At 42.0% G+C, this 23,318-nt stretch overlaps 1 protein-coding gene across 1 annotated transcript in view; it reads right to left on the reverse strand.

The window, feature by feature from the left end:
• The window catches only part of GALK2 (galactokinase 2), a 320,319-nt gene that overhangs the window by 212,049 nt on the left and 84,952 nt on the right, over nucleotides 1-23,318 (reverse strand). The window contains exon 5 of the mRNA XM_082254041.1: nucleotides 2,003-2,149. Within this exon, the coding sequence (XP_082110167.1) occupies nucleotides 2,003-2,149 (147 nt within the window). The remainder of the gene's footprint in view (nucleotides 1-2,002; nucleotides 2,150-23,318) is intronic.

Below are 23,318 nucleotides of genomic sequence, written 5' to 3' on the forward strand. Positions count from 1 at the left end.
GGTGGCAGATACTGGCAAGCATTCATGTTAGGCTAAGGAGAATTCTGAAAGAAGTATCATGCCTGCATAGCCAACCTCATAGTCATGGCTAACTTCTACTTTTCAAGAGAAATTTGAAAACCTCTATGCTTTCCCCCATATACCTTAATGGCTCCTGCTTAAAATCCCCACTGAATAGCTGTTAAAGCTGAGCAGCCAATCAGCTTGAGACTACTATTACTAATTTTTCTTATATATCCTCAAAAGTACTTTGTAATGGACTTCACCAACTTTATTGTGCCTGGGTAACACAACCTACATTGAAAACCAATGGGTTTGTGAGGGTGAGCCGTGTAATGGTGTCGTGCGCTGGGACCCCATTTTGTCATCACGGGCATCCATGTTGTCCAGTGACACAGGCGACCATTTCGTTTAAAGCTGTAGCCAGCAGATGTGTACGCAGAGCTATTTTCCTCCCCCCCCCTCTCTCTCCTCAAACTAATTACCCCCTGGGTCCCTTTTGCATTAGTATGCAAGGCTTCAAACAGAGCTGTTATGTCAGCACAGGACGCCTGGCAAATGGCAGGCCAGGTTGTAAAACCCTTATCTGAGCAAAGACAGACAGACATCCTAGCCGAAATGTCTCTTCCTGCTCAGAGCTATGTTGTAATCTGAGCAAAGCCATATGGCTAATAGGTCGTATAACAAAGCATTCAAGAGCTCTGTTATTTGGACACAGTTACCCACAATATTCCTAACTTTACACACAAACAAGATATGTCTCTAGAAAATATATATTTGAATGGCAAATAAAATACAGATCGAATTTAGATCATACATGATCACATTCGATCCTATGGAAGACAAGCTAGCGATCAGATGCCTTACAGGTCAGAGGTTATTCCGAGATAACCCGTTTTTAGTGTCTGTGGATAATAAATTTAATGTCGGACAATAAAATATCAGTTTCAAGAATGTAACTATTACATATTTCGAGATATGACTTCTGTTAGAAATCTGTCTAACTGGGAGGTCCCTTAGCAGTTTATGAGCCTCCGGGGCCGCCCATGGCCCCAGTGTTTATTGGTCAAGTACTTCTGGTGACACCCCTGTGGGTCAGAGAAAAAGATAGGAGCTGATGGAGCTCTCAGTTCTCAATTTTAACATCAAGCCGTAACATCGCTCAAGGAAGGACCGATCACACATGTTCAGCTTCTGAAACTAAGATAATACCAGGACTTTTGAATGCAAGTATTTCATTTCTAATTCTTTATCTATTCTTCTAAATTGCTGAATTGTGTCTCTATTTCCTTGTAACCCATTTTTCTGTAAATATTTTTATTTGCACCAATTTTTTATAATTAAACCCTAATACCCAAAGAAAGCCAAGCTAGTGTAAACCTAGCAAAAAAATGTAACTGAACTAATGTCGCCATGTGAAAGGTCCCATATACAGCAGGTCAGCATCAACTCCCTGACATTTATGACAAAAAGGCATGTTTACCCATTTTAAACAGTCTGGATGGTGTAAAATAGACTGTAAAAGTTCCTAAGCTGAATAAGCCTACCTTTAAATGAAATTACTGTAAAGTAGTAGGAAATGGAAAATTCTTTCCAGTCTTGCTCATCAAGAGCTGCAATATCTCTCTCGCATTGATCCCTATCTTTTTGAAGTTAGAGTCTTACTTCTGCATGAATGACTGGGAACCAAGTTTTGTGTGGGTAGGCAGAAGTAGCATAATTTCTAATGAGTTTCTAATGAGTTTCGAAGAGTATTTCTCTGAGAGGCAAACAGGGCTTGAGTGGCATGTCCTAAACAGATATCCGAAGTAGGACATATCTATCTCTCATAAGTCTCTTAAGGGAGTTAAGTTATTTTAACGCATTACCTTTAAGAAGACAATTAGTACATTTTAGAAGTACTAACAGTAGTTTGTTTGTCCCTTTTAGTTCACATGACCTAATACTACACAAGTTATTTCTTTTAGTCCCCCAAACCAAATACATTAGATGAATCAATTACCTTTGACAGAGTCTTCCCATTTGCAACAAGAGTAGCAAGCCCTGCGCAACACACCAAAGCACTTGAGCTTGATAAACCAGAACTTGCTGGAATGGTTCCATCCACCAAACAATTCATTCCTGCTGGGCTGTTCAGATTAAAGTGGTCCTAGGAAAAAGCAACACAATAAAACACAGATCCAAAGAGCTAATCAGTACACTCTAAGCTATATAAAGCAAATACACAAATCTGATAAACATTAATTATTTATCTAACAACATTTTTTTAAACTGGTTTATAAAGCAAGCATTTGAGTTATCCCTCTGCCATCCCCTCCTGCCAGCATGCTCCCTGTTAGCATATGAAAATGTAGCAGAGCTTAAATGGCTCCAGCTGCAAATGCTGCCCCCCCCCCCCCCCGATTGTGATAGGAGACGAATACCAAGAAAAATAACAATTTTAATTAACAGTAATAACAATAACAGTTTTAATACTTTAAATCCACAAAAGTAAAATCAGTCTGTATATGCAGTAAACCATGCTTGTTATATAAAAAAAATAATAATATGGTTGCATAAGTGTGCACACCCTTAAACTAATACTTTGTTGAAGCACCTTTTGATTTTATTACAGCATTCCGTCTTTTTGGGTTTGAGTCTGTCAGCCTGGCACATCTTTGCTTGGCAATATTTGCCCATTCTTCTTTGCAAAAACACTCCAAATCTGTCAGATTGTGAGGGCATCTCCTGTGCACAGCCCTCTTCAGATCACCCCACAGATTTTCATTCAAATTCAGGTCTGGGCTCTGGATGGGTCATTCTAAAACTTTAATCTTCTTCTGGTGAAGCCATTCTTTTGTTGATTTGGATGTATGCTTTGGGTCATTGTTATCCTGAAAGAGGAAGTTCCTCTTCATGTTCAGCTTTCAAGCAGAAGCCTAAAGCTTTTGTACCAATTTTGACTGGTATTTGGAACTGTTCATAATTCCCTGTACCTTGACTAAGGCCCCTGTTCCAGCTGAAGAAAAACAGCCCCAAAGCATGATGCTGCCACCACCATGCTTCACTGGTGGGTATGGTGTTCTTTTGGTGATGTGTAGTGTTGTTTTTGCGCTAAACATATCTTTTGGAATTATGGGCAAAAAGTTCAACCTTGGTTTCATCAGACCATAACACATTTTCCCACATGCTTTTGGGAGACTTCAGATGTGTTTTTGCAAAATTTAGCCGGGCTTGGATGTTTTTCTTTCAATGAAAAGGCTTCGGTCTTGTCACTCTACCCCATAGCCCAGACATATGAAGAATACGGGAGATTGTTGTCACGTGAACCACACAGCCAGTACTTTCCAGAGATTCCTGCAGCTCCTTTAATGTTGCTCTAGGCCTCTTGGCAGCCTCCCTGACCAGTTTTCTTCTCATCTTTTCATCAATTTTCAGTTGACGTCCAGTTCTTGGTAATGTCACTGTTGTGCCATATTTTCTCCACTTGATAATGACTGTCTTCACTGTGTTTCATGGTATATCTAATGCCTAGGAAATTCTTTTGTACCCTTCTCCTGACTGATACTTTTTAACAATGAGATCCCTCTGATGCTATGGAAGCTCTCTGCGGTCCATGGCTTTTGGTGTAGGATGTGACTAAGAAAATGTCAGGAAAGACCTACTAGAACAGCTGAATATTAGTTGGGGTTAATCAGAGGCACTTTAAATGATAGCAGGTGCGTGTACTGACTCCTATTTAACATAAGTTTGAATGTGATTGCCTCATTCTGAACACAGCTACATCCCCAGTTATAAGAGGGTGTGCACATTTATGGAACCACATTATTTTAGTTTTTTTTTTAATTTTTACTCCCCCCCCTCTAAAAGATTTCAGTTCATTTTTCAATTGAGTTGTACAGTTTCGAGGTCACATTAAGGCTACGTTCACATCTAGGCGTTGCTTTTTTTATAGGCGTTTTTCAGGTGTTTTCCAGGCGTTTTTTATAGGCATTTTACAGGTGTTTTACATGCGTTTTTATAGGCGTTTTTTGCAGGTGTTTGGAGGAAGACATTGACGTCTAACAAAAACGCCTGTAATCAGCCAAAAAAGAAGCTCATGTACTTTTTGGAGCGTCGGGCGTTTTCCTCAAGGCATCGGAACGCTCAGATGTGAACAGGGGGCCATTGAAATGAATAGGATTTGTCTTGTTGGGCGTTTTTGAGCTGATCCTTAAAGCTGAAAAACGCCCTAAAACGCCTACATGTGAACGTAGCCTACAGGTGGAAAAAGTTCTGAAATTATTTATCTTGGTCTCATTTTTTTATGTCACAGAAACCTGAAATTTTAACAGTGGTGTGTAGACTTTTTATATCCATTGTATGTTCACATCTATGCTTTTTTTCAGCCGCTTCATTTTTGGAAAGAGTCAGGGACTTTTTAATAGCAAAACGGCGCGTTTTTGGTTCAAAATAATTTCATGGAGAAGCTGCAGAAAAGCATGTAGTGCACTTTTGCAACAATTTCCATTTTTTTTAATCTACCCAACAACAAACTGAGCAAAAAAGTATAAAAAATGCAAAACGCATCAAAAATGTGTGAAAAATGCATCAAAAACACGTGCGTAAAATCGCAAAAAGCACTGCAGAAACAGATTAAAAGCAAACTGCATAGGTGTGAACCGAGTCTAATACAGGAGGTGTGCTACTGGCCAGATCACCAGCAAAAAAAAAATCCTTAAAAAAAAAAATCAACAAACTCCTACTCCACCGCATCTAAGGATGCTGCAATATATTAAATGTTTTGTTTTGGGTTTAATACCGATTTATGCTCACCACAGTCAGCTGTCGAAGAGCCCCTGTTCTCTGTGTGTTATGCCCCCTGACCCCTGCACAATGTGCATTATATATTACCGACCCCTGCACTCTGTGTGTTACATACTTCCAACCAATCTACTTTGCCAACCCCCTGCACTTTAAATGCTATATTGTTCATTACATATTCCTAAAAAAAAAGTGTTCATATTCCAAATGGTGCAAGCTTTTTAATGAAGCTCTTCTTTAAAAAAAAAAAAAAAGTAACAATAGGAATTTTATATGCCCTCAATATTTTGTTTGAGTTTTCTCCCTCTGCTAACAGGAGCATTTTACTGTTAATAGGAACCCCACATAAAGCATTTTGATTACTTTGATTACATTGATTATTACCAAAAGTGCTCCTAAGTATTTCCTAAAGGAGCAAATAAAAAAAAAAAGTGCATAACTATTTACTATTTTACAATATTGAATAAAGGCCTAATCTTCAGAAGTGTAACCTTGTGGTGGGGTCTCTTTAAAGTGTTTGTTACCCCAACACTTTATTTTTCTAATATGTGCCTGCTGTGCCATATACTTGTATGACAAAGTCTCCTGTTCTCTTTGTATTGCTTCCGTTGTGTAAAATCCCTGCTGTTCCTGCCAGTCCCTCTGCTTTCCTATTAAAAAATGACCACACTAAGCAGGAGAGCACGCCATGGTCAGTTCTCTAGCTATGCTGGAAATTCAGTGTGCTCTCCTCCAATGATCAGACTTGTCCTGACATGCTCCCACTGCACAGTCATTAAGTGGGAAGCTCGGTGTGCTGCTGCTGCTGCTTCTCCTCCCCCCAGCTCTTACGCAAATGAGAACAGAGGATCTGTGATCACTTATAAAAATAGGGAAAAAAGGTATTTGTAATGTTTTTCTTTATATCTATGCAAAAATGTTTTGCCTTTCATTTCTATTTTAGTGCCGGTTCACATTTGTGTAATTCGGAGCGCACTGCTCCTAAAATGACATGCAATCTCTGTGCGGTGCAAATTCAGCCATAGAGTTAGTATGGCTGAATTCCCACCACAATCGCACTAAAACACGCACAGGACCCTTTTTTTGGTCCGCAGCAGAATCGGATCGCATGGTGGTTCACACTTGTGTGATCCGATTCTGTGCGAACTTTCAGATCGCACTGCGATATGCGAACTGATCTGGGGGTGTTGTTAACTTCTAATTGACACCCCCAGCGTATCGCATATGGCAGTGTGAACTGCCAGGGGTGCGGATGCGATGCAGGAACACGCTGTATAATCGCAGTGTTCCCGCATCGCACAAATGTGAACTGGCACTTAAACTGAATGGGTTGTTTTACAAAGTGAAAGTTTACAATCACTTTAAGGAAGGTTTAGATTCGGTTCACACTAGCGCAACTTTTCAGGCGACTTGTCAGGAGCGACACAAGTCGCTCCGACTTAGAAAAAGGGTCCTGTACTACTTCGGGGCGACCTCGGAGCGACTTGCATAGACTTCCATTATGTGAAGTCCCTGCAAGTCACTCCGAAGTCGTGGTGCATGGTAATGCACAAGTCGCCCCCGAAGTAGTAAGGAGTCGTGTCGCCTCAGTGTGAACTGACTCTTAGACAAGTGTTAGCACCAAAGTCTTACAATATGAGAGGACATTTGGAAACTGAAGGAAATATTGATGGAAACAGGCCCGGCAGATCCAAAGCCACAACAAAATCAATAGAAAGGTTTGTTAAAGTCACCAGCATGTGTCTTGAGGGTATTCTGATTTTTTGGGTTATTTTTATTATTTAAATTAATTCCTGAGGTTTTATCTCCTTTTTGTTATTTTTATTATTTAAATGAATAAACACGGAAAAAAAAAAGCTAGGAGCATCCTGGTCATGTGACCTGTGAAAGTCACCAAGTCTCTCCTCAAATCATGGTGTTTTCTTTGCAGCATACTGCACCAGCTACACGCCATGGTCTACATTTTACAATGAGCTTTTAAAAGGCTGGCACTACGGTTAATTTACTAAAACTAGAGAGTGAAAAATCTGGTGCAGCTGTGCATGGTAGCCAATCAGCTTCTAACTTCAGCTCGTTCAATTAAAATGGTTGTTAAGCCACTACTATAAAATTATCAAATCCACTCTGAAGTGCTCCTGTGCCTGTCTTATAGAAAAAATATGCTGATCTATACCCAGGTCAGAGTGCCTCCCGGTGCTCAGCTGACTTCTCTGTTCTCTCTTCTGTCCAAGTGACAGCTCCAGTGGGTAGGGCCGAGCACTGCCACTGACGTCAGCCGGGGAGGAGGGGAGAGAGAGCCAAGCGCTCACCTGATCGCCGGGAGCCGCTGTTATATAGGTACAGATAAGCATATTTTTTTCTGTAAGACAGGCACAGGAGCACTTAGTGTTATATTACAGAGTGGATGGGATTATTTTATAATATGAGAGCAGCAGGACTGGAGGGGCAGGTGCTGACACGAGCAGACAGGCAGGGAGGGTAGAGGAAGACAAAGGAGGACAGTGCAGAGCTGCAGGTGACGGAGGCACGTACACTGACCACGATGTCAGGGCTCAGAAGCCAGGATACACCGTGGTCAGTTTATGGGGGGGGGGGGGAGGGTAGAAACTGGCAGGATCAGCCAGGTTGTTTAGATGTTACAGAGAGCCAAATGACACATCACAAGCACTGTGCTGTATAACATGTTTTAGACCGCATTCACATTGATCCGACTTGTCAGGCGACTTGTTAGCCTGACAAGTCGCGGTCCGTCACGCTCCCATTGTGTAGTACAGGAGCCGTTCTAATAGGAGCGACACAAGTCGCTCCGACTTAGAAAAAGGGTCCTGTACTACTTTGGGGCGACCTGGAGGCGACTTGCATAGACATTCATTTTATGAAGTGCTGCACGCGACTTCACAGGTCGCCCCCTAAGTCGGAGCGACGTAGTGTGAACAGAGACTTAAGGGAACAGGATCTGTTTTCTTTATTTTAGAGTAACAAATGCTTTAAGTTTAGACAAAATAAAAACCTGGAAGCTGATTGGTTTCTCTTAGGGATGCACCGATACCTGAGTGAGTCCCGATACTTGTGCTCAAGTACTCCCCGATACCAAGCGGTGCAATTTGAGCCCATACAAAATGAATGAGCTCAAATCGCACTGCAAAGAATCACATGTGATTTGAACAGAAATGCGGTGCGATTCCTGCCTGAATCACACGCGGTTTCCCACACCGCTCCTGTGTGAACCTAGGCTGAAGTCACTATGACAAGCCTGGGGTCACACAGGAGCAGAGCAGGACTTTGCATGCGATTTGGATAAGAATCGCACTGCATTCCTGTTAAAATCCCATTTGCAGTGTGAATTCAGTCCATTCATTTTGTATAGGCTCAAAACACAATGCAAAGTATTGGTTTTAGGTATCAGAGCATTTGCAAAAATGCTTGGTATCGGCACTGATACCGGTATTGGTATTGGTACAACACTAGTTTCTATGCACAGATTGTTATGTACCAGATTTTGCACTCCCCAATTTCAGCAAGTCAACCCCACAGTGTGGTGTAAACACTGTGCTGTCCAATAAATGTCCACCACAATCCTGCGTATTTCAGATTTTCCATAGTAGCAAACATATTTGTCAAATGACATGGCCGGCTTTCCTCTTTTCTAGGGTTCCCCTATCTGGCATACCTAGGTGGACACAATTAGAAATAAATAAGTTACATAAATGTTTTAATCTACATGTTGGTTCAAATGTAGCCACGATAATCTTTTATGTAAAATGAAAAAAAAAAACGTTTACATCAGTTGCCTTTTATGGAAGCGCTTTTATTTTCTAAAATGATGCACTAATAATGAGATAAAGCAATTTCTTAGTTATGCTAGAACAATCTTAGGCCTATATTTTGCAACATGTGCTAAAATGCTTTTTAAAGTTCTAGGAGGTTATATTAAGAAAGCTGTCTAATGTTACAGCTTGTGTTATGTACTGGTTGGTGAGTACATTGCCTTTGTCCCTGCTACCCTACTATACTTAATACTTTGAGATAGACCACACCTGCCATGCTTCATGTACATTATATCAAACCTACACTATCCAGTATACAACAACTAATCTGTTAAGCCTGTGTCTGTGTAATAAAGTCAATGTCACTGGTTTCTGTTTTATATATACAGTAAATCCCCGTTATATCGCGATTCAGTTTTCACTGTCCCGGTATTTCACGTTTTTTTTCTGTAAGACCTATTAATATTATTATAATAATTAATTCATTATTAATTAAATATTTTTGTGTTTTCCATTGCCCTTGCTCTCTCTCTCAATATATTTTATGTGTTTAAATGTGTTTCTATTGTTTTAAAAGTGTGTTTAACCACTTGCCTACAGTGCACTTTCACCCCCTTCCTGCCCAGACCGATTTTCAGCTTTCAGCGCTCTCACATTTTGACTGAGAATTACTCAGTCATGCAACACTGTACCCATACAAAAATTGTGTCCTTTTTTTCACACAAATAGAGCTTTCTTTTGATGGTATTTGATCAATACTGTGTTTTTTATTTTTTGTGCTATAAATAAAAAAAGACTGAAAATATTGTGAAAAAACGCATTTTTCTTTGTTTCTGTCATAAAATTTTGCAAATTAGTAATTTTTCTTCACAAATTTTGGCCAAAATTTATACTGCTACTTATCTTTGGTAAAAATAACCCAAGTAAGTGTATATTATTTGGTCTTTGTGAAAGTTATAGAGTCCACAAGCTATGGTGCGAATCATTGAAAATTGATCACACTTGATCACACCTGATGTACTGAAGGCCTATCTCATTTCTTGAGACACTAAAAAGTCAGGAAAGTACAAATACCCCCCAAATGACCCCTTTTTGGAAAGTAGACATTCCAAGGTATTTAATAAGGGGCATGGTGAGTTTTTTGAAGTTGTAATTTTTTCCCACAATGCTTTGCAAAATGAAGATTTTTATTTATTTTTTTTATTTTTTTACAAATTGCCGTATTAACAGGTTATTTCTCTCACACAGCACATGTATACTTGCAACTACACCCCAAAACACATTCTACTACTCCTCCTGAGTATGGCGATACCACATGTGTGAGACTTTTTCACAGCCTGGCCACATACAGAGGCCTAACATTCAAGTAGCCCCGTCCGGCATTCTAGGAGCACAAATTACACATATAATTTCCTGACAACCTATCGCACTTTTGAAGGCCCTGGAGCACCAGGACAATGGAAACCCCCATAAAATGACCCCATTTTAGAAAGCAAACAGCCCAACGTATAATTTTTGAGGCATAATGAGTCTTTTGAATATGTCATTTTTTTCCACAAGTTTTTGGAAAATGTGGAAAGAAAATGAAAACACATTTTTTTTTACACAAAGCTGTCCATTTATGCAATATTTCTAACACATAGCATGTACATAGCAAAAATTGCACCCCAAAATACATTCTGCTATTCCTCCTGAGTATGGCGATACCACATGTGTAACACTTTTTCACAGCCTGGCCACATACATAGGCCTAACATCCAAGTAGCGCTTTACACAAAGTTGTCCATTTATCCACTTTAAGACTGGGCCTATTTTTGACACTTGGTGTTTACAAGCTAAAATCATTTTTTTTTGCTAGAAAACTACTTGGAACCCCCAAACATTATATATTTTTTTTTAGCAGAGACCCTAGAGAATAAAATGGAGATCGTTGCAATATTTTTTATCACACCATATTTGCGCAGCAGTCTTCCAAATGCGTTTTTTTTTTTTAAAAATTCACTTTTTTGAACTAAAACATAAGAAAACAGTAAATTTAGCACAATTTTTTTCCATAATGTGAAAGATAATGTTACGCCGAGTAATTAGATACCCAACATGTCATGCTTCAAAATTGCGCATGCTCACAGAATGGCGCCAAACATTGGTACTTAAAAATCCCCATAGGCAACATTTTAAAAATTTCTGCAGGTTACTAGCTTAGAGTTACAGAGGAGGTCTTGGGCTCAAATTATTGCTCTCGCTCTAACGATCGCGGCGATACCTCACATGTATGGTTTGAACACCGTTTACATATGTGGGCGGGACTTGCGTATGCGTTTGCTTCTGCGCGCGAGCTAACGGGGACAGGGCGCTTTAATTTTTTTTTTTTTCTTTTTTTCCTATTTATTTTATTTATTATTTTTTTATTTTTACACAGTTTAAAAAAAAAAAAATGTTTTGATCATTTTTATTCCTATTACAAGGAATGTAAACATCCCTTGTAATAGAAATAGGCATGACAGGTCCTCTTTATTGTGAGATCTGGGGTCAAAAAGACCTCACACCTCACAACTACACTAAAAAAGCAAAAAAAAAAAAAAAATTGTTGAAAGAGGAAAAAAAAAAAAGCAAAAAAAAAAAGCGGCCCTTTAAACCGGTTGCTAGGCAACGTCTTTTGACGTAGCTCCAGTCCTCCAAGACCATAGAGTTGAGTGAGGGCCATCTTGCCCTCACTCGACTTCCTGTCTCTGAGGATCCGGGACCGGATAGTTTTCCCCCGCTGCCGGCGGGTCCGGTAAGCTGGGAAAACGTCTGGGACGCGGCAGGAGGGGGGGGGGGCACCTCTTCCCCTGCACCGTAAGGGTAATTCCGCGGTGAATCCGCCACTGGGACCACCCTTATCTGAAAGCCGACCGCCCGCCGTTTCAAAAAATACCGGGGTTATGGGGGCTATCTGCTGCCATAACCCCAGTATTTAGCTTTTACTGGCCGACGCATATAGTCGTTAGGCGGTCAGTAAGTGATTGCATGTATATGGCAAACAGGTGACGATGACTGATGGGGTGACAGGTGACGATGACTGATGGGGTGACAGGTGACGATGACTGATGGGGTGACAGGTGATGATGATTGATGAGGTGACAGGTGACGATGATTGATGAGGTGACAAGTGACGATGATTGATGGGGTGACAGATGACAATCACTGACAGGGTGACATGTGACGATGATTGATGGGGTGACAAGTGACGATCACTGATGGGGTGTCAAGTGACGATGATTGATAGGGTGACAGGTGACGATGACTGATGGGGTGACAGGTGACGATGACTGATGGGGTGACAGGTGACGGTGATTGATGGGGTGACAGGTGATGGGCGATGGTCACTGATGGGTGACAGGTGACGGTGCACGGCGGTACTGATGGCAGTCTCTGGTGACCGGTGAACTTTAGGCTACATTCACATGTGAGCGTAGCGATCATGGGCAGAATCACTGCGATTCTGCCCGTGATCCAGAAATCATTGCAAATTGCGGGACGCCTGTGCGTTGCCCGTGATTTGCAATAGCACCCCAAACGCTGTGCGATGTTGCAGCGATTTCCGCCTGCCGAATCGAGGTAACATCACGCAAACAACGCATGACGCCCCAAAGAAACTCTTGTACCTTTTTTGGGTGTCATGCGATGTTTGCGCGATGTTACCGTGATTCGGCAGGCAGGAATGGCGGCAACATCGCACAGCGTTTGGGGTGCTATTGCAAATCACGGGCAGCGCACAGGCGTCCCGCCATTTGCAATGATTTCTGGATCGCGGGCAGAATCGCGGTTATTCTGCCTGCGATCGCTGCGCTCACATGTGAACGTTATGGGTGTCAATTTCTGGGCACTGATGAGGTGACTGTTGGGTGACAGGTGACATTGGGGGGGGGCTGAGGACTGTGTGGGGGGACCTTTATTTGTGTGCTTTTTACTTTTTACAGGGGTACAGAGCAGTAACTCACTATTTCTAGCTCTTCTCCCCTCATACTGGAAACTGTGTGAGGGGAGAAGAGCTAGTAACACTGAGTTACTGCTCTTTGTTTACATTTTGTGATCGGCTGTGAATGGATTCACAGCCGATCACATAGTAAACAGTCACTGTCAGTGACTGTTTACTACCGCCGGTGACAGCTGTGTTCCTACGGAACACAGTGCCACCGACATGACCGCGCTGCGCGCTCCCGATCGCGAATGCACGGTCATCTCCCGGGCGCCTCCATTGTGATCGGCTGTGTCATTGGAACACAGCCGATCACGTGGGAAACAGCCATGCCTATTGGCTGTTTCCCCCCTGCCGGTGATCGGCTGTGTCCCGGGGACACGCCGACACCGGCAGTGCACGGCGGCGCGCCCGCGATCGCGCGCCTGCCCTGCTTGAATGGGCGGACGTCATATGACGGCCGCCCAGGATAATAGCCGCACCGTCCCGCCGTCATATGACGGCGGGCGGGCGGTAAGTGGTTAAAGACCTTAAAATGCTTTTAAAAATACCATAAAAGTTATAAAAACATGCCAAGGGTATATTTAAATTGGGTATTTCTATTTTGCGGATTTTCACTTATCGTGGGTGGGTCTGGATTGTAACCTCCGTGATGGAGGGGGGTTTACTGTACTTGTTAAAGAGGAGTTCCACCCAATAGTGGAAGTTCCACTTTAAGTACTTCTGACCCCCTGACATGCCACATTTGGCATTTCATTTTCTTTTTTTTGGGGGGGGGGGAGCAGGTACCTAGTTTTGACAGGTACCCGCTCCCACTTCCGCTTGGGCTGCCTAGGCGACTCGAGCAAAAGTTCTCCTCTCCCCCTCCTTTCCTGCAATCCCCTGGGACATATCACAGGTCCCAGAACATTGCCCGACCATTCATGTGGCGCAGTGCGACTCGCACATGCCCAGTGCACACCCGGCTGTGAAGCCGCAAGCTGTCACAGCCGATTGCCAACACTAGTAATGAGAGGAGAGGGAGAGGAGCGAGGCTTCGGGCAGCTGCATCACTGGATCATGGGATAGGTAAGTGTGTGTTTATTAAAAGTCAGCAGCTACACTTTTTGTAGCTGCTGACTTTTAATAAACACAAAAATGGGTGGAAATCAGCTTTAAACCAAGCAATGTAAAATGGATTTTGAAAGTTCTATAAAAAGGGGGAGTTTATTTTAAAAACCATAAAAAACTACAACTTTATTTGGGTATCTAGAAAATGGCTAACTACGCTGCTCAAAAAAATTAAAGGAACACTTTGAAAACACATCCGATCTCAATGGGGAAAAAATATCATGCTGGATATCTATACTGATATGGACTGGGTAATGCGTAAGGAATGAAAGGATGACACATAATTTAATGGAAATAAAAATTATCAACCTACAGAGGGCTGAATTTAAAGACACTCTAAAAATCAAAGTGAAAAACTGAAGCAGCAGGCTAGTCCAATTTGCTGAAATTTCATTGCAGCAACTCAAAATGGTACTCAGTAGTTTGTATGGCCCCCACGTGCTTGCATGCATGCCTGACATAGAAACGTAGAATGTGTCGGCAGATAAGAACCATTTGGCCCATCTAGTCTGCTCAATATATCTGAATCCTATGAATAGTCCCTGGCCCTATCTTATATGAAGGATAGCCTTATGCCTATCCCATGCATGCTTAAACTCCTTCACTGTATTTGCAGCTACCACTTCCGCAGGAAGGTTATTCCATGCATCCACTACTCTCTCAGTAAAGTAATACTTCCTCATATTACTTTTAAACCTTTGCCCCTCTAATTTAAAACTGTGTCCTCTTGTGGTAGTTTTTCTTCTTTTAAATATGCTCTCCTCCTTTACCGAGTTTATTCCCTTTATGTATTTAAAAGTTTCTATCATATTCCCTCTGTCTCTTCTTTCTTCCAAGCTTTACATGTTAAGGTCCTTTAACCTTTCCTGATAAGTTTTTTCCTGCAATCCATGTACTAGTTTAGTAGCTCTTCTCTGAACTCTCTCTAGAGTATCTATATCCTTCTGGAGATATGACCTCCAGTACTGCGCACAATACTCCAAGTGAGGTCTCACCAGTGTTCTGTACAGTGGCATAAGCACTTCTCTCTTTCTACTGCTTATACCTCTCCCTATACATCCAAGCATTCTGCTGGCATTTCGTGCTGCTCTATTACATTGTCTTCCCACCTTTAAGTCTTCTGAAATAATTACTCCTAAATCCCTTTCCCCAGATACTGAGGTCAGGACTGTGTCAAATATTCTATATTCTGCCCTTGGGTTTTTACGCCCCAGGTGCATTATCTTGCACTTATCCACATTAAATTTCAGTTGCCAGAGTTCTGACCATTCTTCTAGTTTTCCTAAATCCTTTTCCATTTGGCGTTTCCCTCCAGGAACATCAACCCTGTTACATATCTTTGTGTCATCAGCAAAAAGACAAACCTTACCATCGAGGCCTTTTGCAATATCACTTATGAAGATAATAAACAAAATTGGTCCCAGTACAGATCCCTGAGGTACCCCACTGGTAACATGACCTTGTTCTGAATGTTCTCCATTGACTACAACCCTCTGTTGTCTGTCACTCAGCCACTGCCTAATCCACTCAACAATATGGGAGTCCATGCTCAATGACTGCAGTTTATTGATAAGTCTTCTATGTGGGACAGTGTCAAAAGCCTTACTAAAATCTAGATATGCAATGTCTACTGCACCTCCACCGTCTATTATTTTAGTCACCCAGTCAAAAAAATCTATAAGATTTGTTTGACATGATCTCCCTGAAGTAAACCCATGTTGTTTTTCATCTTGCAATCCATGGGATTTAAGATGTTCCACAATCCTATCCTTTAATAGGGTTTCCATTAATTTGCCTACTATTGATGTCAGACTCACTGGTCTATAGTTGCTCGATTCCTCCCTACTACCTTTCTTGTGAATGGGCACGACATTTGCCAATTTCCAATCTTCCGGGACGACTCCTGTTACTAATGATTGGTTAAATAAATCTGTTAATGGTTTTGCCAGCTCACCACTAAGCTCTTTTAATAATTTTGGGTGTATCTCATCAGGACCCTGTGACTTATTTGTCTTCACTTTAGACAGCAATCTTAGAACGTCTTCCTCTGTAAAGACACATGCATCAAACGATTCATTAGTCATTTTTTCAAGTGGAGGTCCTTCTCCTTCTTTTTCTTCTGTAAAAACTGAACAGAAGTATTCATTAAGGCAGTCGGCTAGCCCTTTATTCTCTTCTACATACCTTCCGTTCTTTGTTTTTAATTTAGTTATTCCTTGTTTTAATTTCCTTTTTTCATTTATATATCTGAAGAAGGTCTTATCCCCCTTTTTCATAGACTGAGCTAGTTTCTTCTGCCTGCGCTTTAGAAGTTCTTATAACTTGCTTGGCCTCTTTCTGCCTAATCTTGTAGATTTCCTTATCTTCATTGCTCTGGGTTTTTTTATAATTACAAAATGCTAGCTTTTTATTTTTAATGATTTGGGCCACTTCTGCTGAGTACCACAGTGGTCTCTTCCTTTTTTTGCTTTTACTGACAAGTCTAATGCAATTTTCTGTTGCCTTCAATAATGCACATTTTAAGTAGTCCCATTTCTCCTGGACTCCATGTAATCCGTTCCAGTCTGATAAGGACTCATTTATGACTAATTTCATTTTTGAAAAGCCTGTTTTTCTAAAATCTAAAACTTTTGTTTTTGTGTGGTGTGACTCTTTCACAGTTCTTATATTAAACCACACTGACTGGTGATCACTAGATCCCAAGGTTTCGCCTACAATGACATCATATACCGAATCCCCATTTGTGAATACCAAATCCAAAATGGCCTCCCTCCGATGTGGCTCCTCAACCACTTGTTGCAGAGACAACCCCAGTAGGGGGCATGCTCTTAATGACAGGACGGATGTTGTCCTGGGATATTTCCTCCCAGATTTGGACCAGGGCATCACTGAGCTCCTGTACAGACTGAGGTGCAACATGGCGGCGTTGGTTGGCCTGAAATGTGATGTCCCAGAGGTGTTCTATTGGATTTAGGTCAAGCAAGCGTGGGGAACATTCAGTGGTATCATTCCTTTATCCTCCAGGAACTGGCTGTATACTCCGGGCATTGTCATGCACCAGGAGGAACCCAGGACCCACTGCACCAGTGTAGGGTCTGACAATGTGTCCAAGGATTTCATCCTGATACCTAATGCCAGTCAGGGTGCCATTGTCTAGCCTGTAGAGGTCTGTGCACCCTCCATGGATGTGTCTTCCCAGACCATCACTGACCCACCACCAAACCGGTCATGCTGAATGATGTTACAGGCAGCATAATATTCTCCATGGCTTCTCTAGACCCTTTCACGTCTGTCACATGTGTTCAGAGTGAACCTGCTCTCATCTGTGAAAAGCACAGGGCACCAGTGGCGGACCTGCCAATTCTGGTGTTCAGTGGCAAATGCCAATTGAGCTCCACAGTGGTGGGCAGTGAGCACTGGGCCCACTAGAGGACATAGGGCCCTCAGGTCACCCTCATGAAGTCTGTTTCTGATTGTTTGGTCAGAGACTTTTACACCAGTGACCTGCTGGAGGTAATTTTGAAGGCTCTGGCAGTGCTCATCCTGTTCCTCCTTGAACAAAGGAGCAGATACCGGTCCAGATGGGTTAAGGACCTTCTTTGGCTCTGTCCAGCTCTCCTAGAGTAACTGCCTGTCTCCTGGAATCTCCTCCATGTTCTTGAGACTGTGCTGGGAGACACAGCAAACCTTCTGGCAATGGCATGTATTGATGTGCCATCCTGGAGGAGCTGGATTGCCTGTGCAACCTCTATAGGGTCCAGGTATTACCTCCTGATACCAGTAGTGACACCGACCCTAGCCAAATGCAAAACTAGTGAAATACATTCAGAAAAAATGAGTAGGGAAAAAAATGTTAGTGCTCTCTACCTGTAAAACCATTCCTGTTTTGAAGGTTGTCTCATTATTGCCCATCTAGTGCACCTGTTGTTTACTTCATTAACATCAAAGCAGCTAAAACCGATTAACAACCCCCTCTGCTACTTAACTGACCATATCAATATCCCAGGAGTTTAATTGACTTGATGCTATACTCTGATTAAAAAGTGTTCTTTTAATTTTTTTGAGCAGTGTAGTAAAAGATCTCTAATGATCCACCACGAAAAACAAAAGGATTTGAAAAGATTTCTGACTGAAGGTTACTGTCCACTGCAATGAGAATGAAACATTAGAAATGTTCATTTTTTTCTCAGTTTGGTACCTCTTTTTGTACCCTCTCAGGAAACGTGTTGCTTGTGCAGGCAATTATCTTGTAGACAAAAGGATCTCAACATGAATCACAGAATCATCATCCTAAGTGCATGCAGATGCAAACTATTTGCAAGAAGTATGAAAGCAGTGCACACTATGGAAAAAAAAAATCTATATATTTTTAGCATATTTAAGAGGTTTATGTGATGTGATGGACAAAATAAAAAATGGATCTTGAATAGAGTTTTAAAAAATTAGGTTACTAAACAGTAAAAAAAAAAAAAAAAAAAACACACAGGGGTTGATATAGTCTTCCCCACGTTTTTAACACTGTTATAAACAGCCAGATTGAAGCTTAGCCTTTACTTGAGTGGTAGTGGAATCTCTTCAAAGTTGATTATTAATTTAGGTAATAATCAATCACATGATCTCAGTAAATCAAAGCCAGAAACAAGACAGGACATTGGAAGCTCATCTTGTCTTTTGATGGATGTATGATGTGGGTTTTTTTTTATCTTCCCTTGTCTTATGGAGATGTCATCTCCACTTACAGGAATGTTATAGTGTTTCTGACCTCCTTTGAAAACAGATGCAATAACTAGCATACAATTCAGTCCCTAGCTTTATGTGAAGTTCAGATCTAAATAGCTTCACTGATGCTGTTTTTCCAGTTATTCAATCAGTTTAAAACATCTTCTTACTAGGCATGACATCATTGTGTTGTTGAATCATTGAAGGCTGGCTGACAATTGGTTTTAATGAGTTTACCCATGCACATGTCACAGATGGACTTACAGATGGGCTTGCTGAAGGTCTGCTGTATATTAGAACAGCATGGCTGTTTGAAATGAGTTTACTACAGTATGATTAACTCTTCGAAAGCTCACATTAGCTAGTCTGCATGCTACATATGCAATATGTGCAATGCTGACAAAGATCAAAAAGTTTTCACAAAATAAAAAAATCCAACTTTACCTATTTAGTCTACAGGGGACGGACCAAGTAACAGAGAAGCTGGAAGCTGAGGCATAATAAGGCCAACCGCCAATTAGCAGTGTGTGTCAACTTTAAAAAGTTAGTGCAGTTGTAAGCCAAAAAAATAATACAAAATGTAGCCCTTTGTATCATCTAAAATACCTGGTTGATCCTGCCTGGTGCTGCTTTCCCCTCTGTAAACTGACCATGTTTATCATGACTGCTGCACCCTGACACTGTGGTCATTATACGTGTCTCTGTCATCCCATTGTCTTTACTTGCTCCCTCTCTCCTCTTCCCTGCCTGACAGCTAGTGACAGTGCCGATCTCCTCTCCGCCCCTCCCCTCCTGCTGCTATCATGACTGTGTGTTATTACAACAATCCCCTGTGTTACATTATCTGCCCCAGTGTTTGTGCTTTTTAAAAAAATATGCTGCTTTATACCTTATTTCATAGCGCCGCTCGGCGCTTACGTGACCGCCCGCCACTTTCCCCCGGCTGACATCAGCAGGAGGTTCTCAGCCCCGCTCGCTGTAGTAATCAGATTAGGAGAGCGGTCACGTGAGCACTTAGCGGCACTATGAAAATAGGTATTAAAAGCACATACACTGGGGCAGATAATGTAATGTAACACAGGGGATTGTAGTAATAACACACACTGGTTTTACAACCACTTTAAATATTCTCCATTATTCAGCCAGATGAACTATATATTGATCAGCTATAGCATTATGACCATTGACAGATGTGAATAACATTGACCATCTTGTTACAAAGGCATCTGAAAGTGTGTGGGATTTATTAGGGAGCAAGTGAACATGCGGACCCTGAAGTTGATGTTTTGAAAGTAGAAAAATTGGGCAAGTGTAAAGATTTTAGCGACTTTCACAAGGGCCAAATTGTAATGGCTAGAAGACTGGGTCAGAGCAACCCCAAAATTGCAGCTCTTGTGGATGTTCCTGGTCTGCATTGGTCATGATCTACCAAAAGTGGTCCAAGGAAGGAAAACCAGCAAACAGGTGACAGGGTCATAGTTCACTAATGCACGTGGGGACTGAAGGCTGGCCCATGTAGTCTGATCCAATAGAAGAGGTACTGTACCTCAAATTATCGTTTTCCAAACAGCAATAGAAATAGCTCAAGTAGTATGCAGGATCAGACCACAATAATCTGGCAAAAGGAAGTGCAGACGCAAGGCTTATATAGGAAGTTCATGGGAGGAGCAAGGAGTTAAAGGTTCAATAGCAATCAAGACACTAGGCAGGGCTGTCCAATAGTTCAGACAGGGTTGTCCAATCATCCCAGATTGCTCAGGGAGAAGAATTAATGCCAGACACAGAAGAGGTCCCGGTTTAAGCCCAGGTCCTGACAGTACCAGAGATAACAATGAAGAGGGGGTCAGACTGTAGAGGGCTTACTTTGGTGATGGACAGAAGGACTCATGGCAGCCAGTCTTCTTAGAAGGAGACTAGAAAATACATGGAACTGCCTTTGTTTTCTGTGTTGTTTGGACTTGTAGTTCTGTATAGCATTTTGGACACTGGGACTCTATTCTCTGCTCTTCCTTCAGCTACGGTCTGTGTGGCCCTGAAGCTGAGGCCAAGACACACAGCCCTTTGAGGCTTTGTAAAGGACCTCTGCCTTCTTGACCGCCTTTTCTCTGACACGCCTGGACTTCCTCTGCTGAGGCCACTGTTGGCTAGTGAGTCCCTGAATTGCTACCCTGTGCCCCTGGACTTTGCTGTACTGGATTGTGGCCTGCTACTCATTGTGCCCTGTGATTCTGGACTAAGTCCCTGCTGTACTAGATTGCTGCCCTGTGCCTCTGGACTTATCCCTTGATGTGCCCTATTGCCATCCTGTTTAAATTCTGCACGTCCCTCACGGTGTTGAAATTATTGCCCTGTGGCCTTCCCCTTATCTGACTCCCTGTTTAACCCCCTAAAATAAAGAACCCCTTGGTCAGGGGTCCCAATTTCCCTCTTGATCTCAGCGTGTGTTGTGTTCCACTCACACCTCAATGACACGGCCTAAGGCAAATACACTAGTAAAAAAAAAAAGGTGTAAGATTTTTAAATGTGTTACAGGAAATAGTTTAAAAAAAACACAACTGTGTACATCAAAAATGCACATACTTTATCTGTAGAGAAGAACTGAGGTCACAGGTTAAATCTCACTGAAAGCAACAGATGGGCATCTAACAGAATATTTGTTAAATTCTACAACTGTTTAGCCTCCAAATTCACCCAGGATGAGGATCAGCACTTGAGACCCATTTTAACAAAAACTGCAAACTGGGAATTTCGTAAAGCTAGAATTTGTGGCGAGGCCATATGTGATTAATGTTTATATTGCAGCCTAACACTCAAAAGTGCAAAGCATGGTGTATGTAACATGCACGTTTCAAATCTGGAGCAAGTGAAAGATTTAATAGGATTTTGTTGAATCATCTCTTTCACCTATAAGCTACAGTGAGGGAAAAAATATTTGATCCCCTGCTGATTTTGTACGTTTGCCCACTGAAAAAGAAATGATTAGTCTATAATTTTAACGGTAGGTTTATTTAACCAGTGAGAGCCAGAATAACAACAAAAATATCCAGAAAAACACATTTCATAATATGATTTGCATTTTAATGAGTGAAATAGGTATTTGATACCCTATCAATCAGAAAGATTTCTGGCTCCCAGGTGTCTTCTATACAGGTAACGAACTGACATTAGGGGCACTCTCTTAAAGGGAGTGCTCCTAATCTCAGCTTGTTACCTGTATAAAAGACACCTGTCCACAGAAGCAGTCAATCAGATTCCAATCTCTCCACCATGGCCAAGACCAAAGAGCTGTCAAAGGATGTCAGGGACAAGATTGTAGACATAAACAAGGCTGGAATGGGTTACAAGACCATCACCAAGAAGCTTGGTGAGAGGGTGACAACAGTTGGTGCGATTATTTGCAAATGGAAGAAATAAAAAATAACTGTCAATCTCCCTCAGTCTGGGGCACCAAGCAAAATCTCACCTTGTGGAGTTCCAATGATCATGAGAACTGAGGAATCAGCTCAGAACTGCATGGGAAAATCTTGTCAATGATCCCAAGGCCACTGGGACCATAGTCACCAAGAAAACAATTGGTAACGCACTATCCCGTGAAGGACTGCAATCCTGCAGCGCCCGCAAGGTCCCCCTGCTCAAGAAAGCACATGTACAGGCCCATCTGAACGTTGCTAATGAACATATGAATTATTCAGAGGAGAACTGGGTTAAAAAGTAAATTTTTTTCAGTAATTCAATTCAAAAAGTTAAACTCATATACTATATAAATGAATTATAGACAGAGCAATATATTTCAAGCTGTTGCATTTTGAATGACAATTGCGCGGTCATGCAACACTGTACCTAAACCAAATTTATGTAATTTTTCCCACAAATAGAGCTTTCTTTTGGTGATATTTTTGGTAAAAATAAAAAAAGACCAAAAAGTTTGAAAACAAAAAGCGTTTTTTTATTTATGTTATAAAATGTTGTAAATAGATACGTTTTTTCCTGCACTGATTAGCACTTATGAGGCCGCACTGACAGGCACTGATGAGGAGGCACTGATGGGGTGGCACTAATATGCAGCACTGATGGGCACTGATAGGCGGCACTGATATGCAGCACTGATGGGCACTGATATGTGGCACTGATAGGTAGCAGTGATATGCAGCACTGGTGGGCACTGATAGGTGGCACTGATGGGCACTGATAGGTGGCACTGATGGGCACTGATGGGCAATAATGGGCACTGATGGGCGGCAGGGATAGATGGCAATGATGGGCACTGGTGGGCAGCACTGATAGATGGCAATGGTGGGCAACACTGATAGGGAGGGCACCACTGGCATGCTCCCTGAGCCATGACTGCAATCCCTGGTGGCCATGGTGGGCATCCCTGGTGGTCATGGGTGGGCATCCCTGGTGGCTCTAGTGGCACACCCCCCCCCCCAGGGTCTGCACTGGTAATCAATGCTCTGAGGAGAGCCGCAGATCGGTTCTCCTCTACTCGTGCCTGTCAGTGCCTGAACTAAGAAAAGCCGATCAACGGCTCTTCCTATTGACTATGTGACCAGCCGTTATTGGACACAGCTGGTCACATGGTAAAGAGCCTATGTCGGCTCTTTACCGAGATCGGAGATGCGGTGTGTCAGAGTGACACACCGCAGCATTATCCTGCACGACGTCATATGACGGAGGCTCAGGATAATACAACCACCTTCCCGCCATCATTTGCCTATAGGGCAGGCGGGAAGTGGTTACATTTTGATGGTTACGTCTTACAGCTATAGTGAAAACCCAAAATTCGGTATCTCAGAAAACTAGAATATTACAGAACACCAATAAAAATTTTTTAAAAAAGAGGACTTTTTATACAGTAATGCTGGCTTATTGAAAAATATGTCCATGTACAGTATAGTATGCACTCATTACTTGATTGGGGCTCATTTTGCACGAATTACTGCATCAATGCAACATGGCATGGAAGTGATCAGCCCGTG

The sequence above is a fragment of the Pelophylax lessonae genome (assembly GCF_965119305.1).
Source record: "Pelophylax lessonae genome assembly, chromosome: 4".
NCBI classification, from domain to species: Eukaryota; Metazoa; Chordata; class Amphibia; order Anura; family Ranidae; genus Pelophylax; species Pelophylax lessonae.